We start from the raw sequence: 9,690 nt of genomic DNA, 5'->3' as shown, positions 1-9,690 counted from the left end.
TGTACAGCACTTTGTGACATCAGCTGATGTAAGAAGGGCTTTATAAATACATTTGATTGATGATTGAAGAGCGGGACCAGTTTATGCCCGGTGAACCCTCACATGCTTCCTAATACTTTATTCAATAATCCAAAGCAGCCCAAAACCAGTCATAAATCCATCACTCTTTTGTAAACTGAGATAAAACCACATATAAATATAGCTGTTTTTTTGTTTAACTTGCAGTATATGGAACATGTTTATAAAATGGTTGAACAATCATGCATCAAGTCACTATTAACCAGAAAATGTGTTATATTTCTGTACTATATTATCAAATGGTAAGTGCCAGCTTTCTACCGTGTGGCATAAAGGACAGGTCATAACCTGCATTTGAACAAGCATTATAGACCCTATTACAAATTAGAACATTTTGTGATTTTAGTCACACTACATACTTCAAAAAGAATACCGGTCAGTTCCCTCTGCAATTAAACACGCATGACACACCCCTTTATAAATGAAAAAAGTTTATTTGTTAGTGCTGTGTGTATTGAATGCTACATACAGATATCTTAGCATGAATGTACACATACTGTACGTTGTCACGTAATTTTTTTTTTTTAACGTCATTCACATACTACAATTTGAAAAAAAGCGATAAGAGGAATAAGTACTATCTGAAGCACTAATACCTGGGACAGATTACAGGAACTAACACAGCAAGCATGCACAGAACAGAGAAAACAGGGTCAACGGGCAGGGGCTAACTGTTCTGCACTACACTAGATCAAAATTCATGTCAATCACATTCCTAATGACCCTTCCATCAATCAAACAAACACCCCCCCCCCTACATCCCAAAAGGCCCTGTTAACTCCTTCCAAGAATATAGATATTTATATAGATTTTAAACAATGTTTATATAAATTTGGTATTAATAAACTGAAGAGAAAGACAAAAACGTATACAGTACTTTTACAAAAATAATAAATTCCTAACTGCTCTTTTATGTTGTCTTAATGCCGGATGAAAGACATGAACACATTTAAGAAAAGACAGACAAAAGACAAATGACACCAAATGTTAGCCTACATCAGATGCCAATGGAGGAAAACAAAACAGAGTACAAGGAACAGATCAACAACATGGAGGCAGTCAGATCTGGAGTAGAATGGGTTTCTAATTAACCCTGACCCCAGATTAAGGCCAAACAGTCTTAACTGAATCTGATTATAAAAAGAACCTTCCTCAAAATGATCATTACCATCTCCCATCATAAAACACTGTCAATACTGCACTCAAACCACAAATCCACCACCAAATGGGACAAAACATGACCACTTGAAATGCTTCACTTGCAAAAAATGTTTTAAAAAACACCTGCACACATCAAAAACCCAAATTGAGGTAAATTTGAGCCATTCTGAATGAGACTTAAAAGTCTACTACTTAGACGAGAGGGTAAATCCATAATTTTTGCAATTAAGCTGTAGCAGCCCATTTTGGTAAGGATGCTAGCTTTTATTTATATTTTTTAAAGGCTATAAAAAACAGAAGTTAGCATGACCTGCACAAATATACTGCAGATAAGTTTCTCTGACATACATTGGGTTAACTAAAACTACAGACCTGCCCAAATTCTACTTCACAGCCAGGATTCCATTTTCACAGACATGATTCAACAATCATTCATCCTAAAATTTCAAAAGGAGCACGAAGGGGTCAGAATCCTTGTAGGACTTACAGACAATGTTCTCCTTGGAAACTTGACATACAATCTATCATAACTATGACTTTAATGAAGAAGAAAAAACATTTCAGTCCCCATATGATAAAAAATAGTAACATACAAAACAGCTAATGCCGTTTTAGAAACAGACAGTGGAGCTGGTAAACATACATACTGTACTATATACACACACACACACACACGTAGTAAGAGGAAGCTTGATCAGGTTTTTACACGTTTTCAGCAGAGTCTACACTGATCTCGGTAGGAATATCAACTGTATATTAGTGTGAAATATAGATTTCTATACAATTTCTATATAGCAGTGAGATGAAACTTCAGCTGGTTAATCTCCACACCTTTGGGATTCTGGTGCAGTACAATGGTGTTTTGATACAAACATATACTTCCAAATACACTCACAAGCATATGTAATATTTCACAATAGCACAATAAACCCTCATGTTTAAAAAAAACACACAAAAAAAAAAAAAACACACTAATAGTTGTGGAGTTGATACTTATACATAAAAAGCTTAAAAATACTAAAGCACAAAGGGTAAAGAGGTGTCTGATTTTAGTGTATATACATACACTGCTACTACAGTGATATGAGGTTGTGGAAAAGTAACCAATACACAATAATCTCGACCCACTACCCACCCAACAAAAACATTTTATATCAGCGTTGATACAGCGTAATTGATTCCTAAATAATAAAAAAAAAGCAAGAGGCCATCAGCAGACTGTAGCAACTGCTGAAACTTAGCAATAATTCAAGTCTATCCTGGGTAAGAGTATGGAACATTACTGCATGCAGCAACTCTGTAGATGGGTTCTAGAGTGACAACCACTTTTGGCAAGAGAAGAGTTCTGGGTCATGGTGCAACCCTTAACACTTACAGACCTGTCGAGCAGGTTGAGGGGAACTGGTCCACATTCCCTTTCCTATACAAGTCTACAAGGTTACTTATGTACAAATACAAAGCTTTTCATAGACAGAAATGTAGGCTAATGTGGTGATGTACATTTCTTTCCTTTTTTCCTTCTTGGGCAGTTGATTCAAGGATAGAGGAGAAGGTAATTGACCTGGGCCCAGTTTCCCCGAAAGCAGTGGAACTTAGGCTTCTGAGTGTTTTAACGATTCATCTTTCTTACAATGGCCGAAGACATAACATGTGTTACGCAAAACACCACACAGAGAGAAGAGTCGCTAAGTGCATCGTTGGAGCATGTGTCGATACTGATAGGATCGAAACAGAAGTATTCCACAATACTGACTACGGATGAGTTCCTAGAGAGATATTATTACCTACCGCTGCAAATATTGAGGCAGCTTATTCTAATGCCAATAAAAATGCCCCCCCCCCAAAAAAAATATCACTGATTTGGCACATCACTGCACACGTTAGGCTACACATCATGAAATACAGTATACTGAGACAAATGAGACAGTAGTGTACAGCTAGCAAAATATAACTGAATTTACTGAACATTAAATGTATTTCAATATGGTTGAAATAGGACTATAGCCTACTGTATGTATGTTTGAGTGCAGTAATCTCAGTTTTCATTTGAAGCATCTTTTTATACGTTGCTTGTTTGTATCAATTGCAAAGATATTGGCAACTGTGCATTTGTAGTTAACTTTGTTCACAGAGAGGGATAAACCATGTGATTCTAAGTTTAGTGGAGATCTTGTGTATATAAAGTGACGCGGGAAGACGAAAAAAGCATTTAACGTCGCACTTCGCTGTTCTACGAGTGGTCTGAGGCAGGAGTTAGATTACGAGCGCTTTCAAGTGCACCGCCAATAACGATGGCTTTGGGAAACAGCTCAGAGATTGAACGATGCTCCTACAAAAGGTTCTAACGATTAACTTAGCCTTAAGATGCTTTTCAGAAACTGGGCCCTGGACTAGAACATCCACCCTAGAGTTTGAAGTGAAAGACATATCCTTGATGGTTTCTTCTCCTCTGTCCTTCAGATGGTAGCCCTAAAGCAGTGACACTTGGCAGTACAATGACAAGCTGTGACTTCCATTTTATGAGACAATGATCATTTGTATGGGATTTTGGGGGTAGGGGAAACTGATAACAGTTTCAGATGGGAAGTGAGGTTAGGGATTCTATATGCTCGGGGCAAATTAGGGCAAATGCCAGGGACATTTGCTATGAACTGGAAAATAAGGGAGGGGCGTGACTATATGCAAGTTGGCACAGAGTAACCTACCATTGGGTAACCCCCTCCTTCAGATGTGTGCTGGACTGTGTGCTCCTGCAAGGCTCCCAGGTCTCCAAAGCATTTGAACTGGGCATCTCTGGAAAGCACCAGAGTGTGCACTCCAGAGATGCCCAGTTCAAGTGTGTTAAGCTGGGTGCTGCAAATTAATGGTAGACAGGGACGTTTGCTATGAACTTGTACAGAATGGAGGGGCATAACTATATGCAAGGTGGCACAGGGTAACCCCCTCCTTCAGCTGTGTGCTGGACTGTGTGCTCCTGCAAAGCTCCCAGGTCTCCAAAGCGCTCTCCACACCAAACACACTTGAACTGGGCATCTCTGGAATGCACACTCTGATGCTTGGCCAGGTGCTCCCGTTGCTTGAAGCCTTTGTCACAGCTAGCACACTTGTAGGGCTTCTCCCCGGTGTGGACACGCCTGTGCCGATTCAGGTCAGACGAGTACTTGAAGCGCTTCTCGCAGTCGGGGCACTTGAGGGGCTTCTCTCGGGACGGGTCGCAGCGGTGCTGCACGAACTCTGAGGATGACAGGAAGCGGCGGTCACATAGGGAGCACTTTAGGGGCTTCTCTTGGCAGTGCGAGTTCTGATGTCGCTGCAGTGTCGAACTCTTTTTGTATCCCTTGCCGCACACGTCACATTTGTAGGGCTTGTCTGTGTCCCTAGATGAAGAGGACGACTCACCGCACTTGTGGCGCAGCAGCTCTCCTGACTGACTGAATTCCTTCTGGCAGGACGCGCACTTGAACAGGTTCTCCATGCCGTGGACGTGCTGGTGGTACAGCAGATGGGATGGCTGCAGGAAGCCTTTGTCGCAAAGGTTGCATTTGAAAGGGCGGTCAGAAGGGTTTTTGTGTGTGCGCCTGTGGCGCACCAGGGCATACTGCTGTTTGAAACTCATCTGGCACTCCTCACAGTGGAAGGGACGCTCCTCAGAGTGAGTGCGCTCATGCTGCCGCAGGTCTGATGGACGCTTGAAGCCCTTTCCACAGGTGGCACAGCGGAAGGGGCGTGCCCCTTGTGGGTGGCATGGATGATGCAGCAGTTCAGAAGACTCCTTGAAGTGCAGTTCACACAGGTTGCACTTGAACAGGTGCTCTCCGGAATGGGCGTACATGTGGCGCACCAGGTGGGAGCGGTGCTTGAAGCTCTTGTCACACACAGCACACTTGTATGGGCGCTCAGAGCTGTGGGTGCGCTGGTGATGGGCCAGGTGAGAGGACTGGCTGAAGCTCTTGTCACACGTGTCACACTTGAAGGGCTTCTCTCCTGTGTGCACACGCTCGTGGCGGGCCAGCTCTGACAGGTGCCTGAAGCCCTTCTGGCAGACAGAGCACTTGTAGGGCCTGTCACGGGCCGATGGAAATGTAATTGAGGAAGAGGATCCCACTGTTGCACTCCCACTGGAAGAGGCTCCATCAGCAGACGGCTGCTGAGGGTTGGTGGCAGAGGAGCTGGGCGTGGTGTTTCCAGAGGAGCCCGGTCGGTAGGTCTTCTCACAAATGGAGCATTTCATGGGGTTGGTGCTGTTGTGTGAGGTGTGGTGCTGTGCCAGCGAGGTGAGGAGGGAGAAGCCCATCTTACACACACCACACACAAAGGGCTTCTGTTCTACCTGCACACATTGGTGCTCCAGCAGATCAGTGGCCTGGTGGAAGATCTTCATGCACTGGGTGCATTGGAAGGAGCGGTCCTGGCTCACCATACACTGGTGCTCATGTGGGTTGGCCAGGTGGGAGATGTCGTGGCCACATGCCCCACACTTGTGGCCGCCCTCGCCCCCTACCTGCAGAGAAGGCTGCTGTACCTGGGCAGGGTGCTGCTGCTGCTGCTGTTGCCCATGCTGCTGGCTGTGCTGCTGGCCATGCTGGTGCTGCTGCTGTGACTGCTGCAGAGCAGGGTCAGGCTGCAGGACGATACCGTAGACAGCACAGCCCAACGCGTTCTCCGCCCCTGGTGGTATGGTGTGCACCACCGGAGGAGGAGCAACAGCGTGCTGCTGCCACGCCTCGGACATCCTGGCTCTCGTGTAGGGATTCAGTTTTATATTGTACTGGGTCTTTTTATGAAGAAAAATCAAAGGTACATTGATCGGTGGACGGGGTGGAAAATCTCAGTAACTTAGTCTGCCATGTCAGTGACGAACATAAGCACGTAGAAAATATGACAAAGGGCTTGTTTCTAAGATGCAATCAATTGTGTCTGAAAATAATGTGCAGAGGAATAACACCTGCTGCAAAGACATTTAAATTTAGAAAAAAGAAAATACACCGTCTCCACCTGTCTTCAAGTCCTCTTCTGATAACTGCAGAAAAAGGAAACAATTATTATTCAACTATTCATTACTACAGTGTGTGTTATGGCTTCCTAGAAGATGTGCAAAATCTCAGTTTCACAGAGACTTCCCCTTAGACAACAGAATAATTATCAGAGCCCAAAAGTATATACTTCAGAGGAAGCAGGTCAGAAGACAACACTGCTACGACTATATGGGCAATTCCACGTAACAGAGTGAGGCTGGCACTCACTTTTTCACTTTAAAATGTATGCCAAGCAAAAAAAAAAATGTATTGCAAAGTTGAACAAACAGACTCCCGAGTGATGGTCTAAGAAACTGCATCGCAGTGCTAGAGACGTCACTACAGACCCGGGTTCGATCCTGGGCTGTATCACAACCGGCCGTGATCATGAGTCCCATAGGGCGGTGCACAATTGGCCCAGCATCGTCCGAGTTAGGGGAGAGTTTGGCCGTCATTGTAAATAAGAATTTGTTCTTAACTGACTTGCCTAGTTAAATATGTAGTCTACTTTTAACAATTGCCACTGAAAATGTTACTAAAACACATTTATTTGAGGAACAGTGCACAAAATACCCCATAATGACAAAGTGAAAAAAAAAATGTGGGCAAAAAAACAAACAGAAATACCTTATTTAAATAAGTATTCAGACATTTTGCTAAGAGAATAAAAAATTGAGCTCTGATGCATCTTGTTTCCATTGATTATCCTTGAGATGTTTCTACAACTTGATTGGAGTCTATCTGAGGTAAATTCAATTGACTGGACATGATTAGGAAAGGCACAGACCTGTCTATATAAGGTCCCAGGGTTGACGGTGCATGTCAGAGCAAAAACCAAGCCATGAGGTTGAAGGAATTGTCTGTACAGCTCCGAGACAGAATTGTGTCGAAGAACAGATCTGGGGAAAGGTACCAAAAAAAAGTGTAGCATTGAAAGTCCAAGAACACACTGGCTTCCATCATTCTAAAATTGAACAAATATGGAACCACCAAGACTCTTCCTAGATCTGGCCACCACTTGCCAAACTGAGCAATCTGGGGAGAAGGGCCTTGGTCAGGGAGGTGACCAAGAACCCAATGGTTCCTCTGGCAGAGCTCCAGAGTTCCTCTGTGGAGATGGGAGAACCTTCCGGAAGGGCAACCATCTCTGCAGCACTCCACCAATCAGGCCTGTATGTAGATTGAACCCTTTGGCCTGAAAGCCAAGCGTCACATCTGGAGGAAACCTGGCACCATCCATACGGGAAAGGTGAACAGAGCAAAGCACAGAGAGATCTTTGATGAAAGCCTGCTCAGGACCTTAGAATGGTGTGAAGGTTCACCTGCCAACAGGACAAAGACCCTAAGCACACAGTCAAGACAATGTAGGCGTGCCTTCGGGAACAAGTCTCTGAATGTCTTTGAGTGGCCCAGCCAGAGCCCACACTTGAACCCTCTGGAGAGACCTGAAAATAGCTGTGCAGCGACGCTCCCCATCCAACCTGACAGAATTTGAGAGGATCTGCAGAGAAGAATGGGGGAAAGTCCACAAATACAGTTGTGCCAAGCTAGTACCCAAGAAGACTTGAGGCTGTAATTGCTGCCAAAGGTTTCAACATAGTACTGAGTAAAGGGTCTGAATACTTATGTAAATGTGATTTCCCTTTTCAACTTGTAATACATTTGCAAAAATGTTTAAAAACAGCTTTGTCATTATGGGGTATTGTGTGTAGATTGTTATTTTCCAAATAAATTTTAGAATAAGGCTATAACGGAAAATAACGGAAAACAAAATGTGGAAAAAGTCAAGGGGTCTGAATACTTTCCGAATGCAACTGTATGTAGGTTTTTGGTAACAGAATGAAGACACTAGGCAATATTTAAGGTAAATAATGTGTCAAACTAAATATTAATTGGCAGGAGCCTTTACTTTAACATTCATGTGTTGTGATGTATTTCTAACCCCTTTTAAGACTTTTTCCTAGTAGATGTTTTTTAAGACCCCTTTTCTATCTGTGTGACCAAAGCTTTTGCTTATTCCTAAATACATTTTTAGGATGGAAAATGGTTGAAAAACATATCTATGCCTCCATTTCCCCAAAACATACTCTTAGCTTTCGTTTAACACCAAATGTGATATGCTCCTATAAACTTCACATGTTGGTGCTCATGGGTTTTACACGGAAATTGCCCTATCCATCCATCAGATTAAAGCTCTAGAGGGATAGGCTACATCAGTTCCGTTTACCTGCCTAATGATCCATCACTACAAACACACTAAAATATATCCAAACAAATGCCCTCATTTCAGACCTATTATAAGGAGGCAGACAATATCTAAACTGGTGAGTCCGAGTACCAGTCTATTTTTTCAACATTCTATCTGGTCAGCAGAACGCCACTACCCTTTCCAGAATGGGTCAATCATATTGGTTTGGGGTGATCAACGAGCTGTCTGTGTTGGCAGGCTTTCGGTGACGACTATTTGACCCATCCGTTTCTCTGCCATCCCATTTGAAGAAATCCTTCACCCCCATCCCCCCATGATTGCAGTATTGGTTGTATGCAAATCATCCACAGCGTGAACACAATCAATACGCATCCATTGGGGGTGTTCATGCAGTAACGCAAACCTAGCTAACTACGCCATTTGCCACAAAAGGGAGAAAAGTATACGGCCCATCATTTTTACAGTGGCGGGCGACAGTCTGTCTCAGATTGCAGCAGCATAAATCTGTATGGCGAGGTAGCTAGTTAGCATTTGCTAATGCTGGGCTCGGAAAATATTTGGTTATTGATGTCGTTAGCTAACTGATCTACAGAAGTAGGATACTTGTGACATATTGAGGACAGTATTACTGGTAACATACCTTTAACGTTTCACTGAAAGTTCTTTGTAGCGTCTGGCAATTTTTTCAGAAATGGAAAATGATTCGTAGGCCGTAGAATCTGTTCCTTCATCTCCGCAGCCTCGGCCTGACGAAGCTGTGGCGCGGCGGGTTTCCACAAGAGCCACTCCGGGTCCGACTAATTCAGAGCTTTTGTGTCGTTCCAAATGACCGCACTACATGTCTAATATTCTATTCAGCCCAGAGGGGTAACTTCCTTAACACCCTGTCAATGTGTGATAGCTAGGCCAGGGCCATTCTCCTCCCGTTTAAAAAGGCGAGAGTATTTGGAATAAAACGTTAGCTAGCTAACTGGCTAGCCTCAGAGATCCTGCCCAGGCACGGGAACATGAATGATCCAAGTTTTAATTGGCATGCTCACAACATATACCCGGAACCTGCAACGAATAGCGTTTATCTTTCGTCAATGAGTATAACTATGCATTACAGTAATACACTTGTGAATTTTCACAAATAATGTTATTTGATTTTAAGTAAGGGTGTGTGGCTGCTTTGCTATGCTATCTAGAAGATCATGCTGCTATAAAGGGAGGATGTTTCAAATAATC

General features: G+C 43.4%; 1 protein-coding gene across 2 annotated transcripts; it reads right to left on the bottom strand.

Moving 5' to 3' along the window:
* Nucleotides 1–492: 492 nt before the first annotated feature.
* On the bottom strand, nt 493–9,475 carry znf319b (zinc finger protein 319b). Of its 2 annotated transcripts, XM_021568579.2 has the most exons (3): nt 9,104–9,475; nt 4,639–6,259; nt 493–4,473 (listed from the first exon to the last, which is right to left on the bottom strand). In XM_021568579.2, the coding sequence occupies exons 2-3, from the start codon at nt 5,969–5,971 to the stop codon at nt 4,154–4,156; spliced, it is 1,653 nt and encodes a 550-aa protein (XP_021424254.1). In that variant the 5' UTR covers nt 5,972–6,259; nt 9,104–9,475; the 3' UTR covers nt 493–4,153. The 2 variants fall into 2 exon arrangements, with proteins under 2 accessions (XP_021424254.1, XP_021424246.1); XM_021568571.2 differs by having other exon boundaries at nt 493–6,259; nt 9,104–9,471.
* Nucleotides 9,476–9,690: the final 215 nt, after the last annotated feature.

This window comes from Oncorhynchus mykiss, chromosome 2 (assembly GCF_013265735.2).
Source record: "Oncorhynchus mykiss isolate Arlee chromosome 2, USDA_OmykA_1.1, whole genome shotgun sequence".
NCBI lineage: Eukaryota > Metazoa > Chordata > Actinopteri > Salmoniformes > Salmonidae > Oncorhynchus > Oncorhynchus mykiss.
Note: the sequence above shows the minus strand (reverse complement) of the source record. Positions and strands in the feature narration are given on the sequence as shown.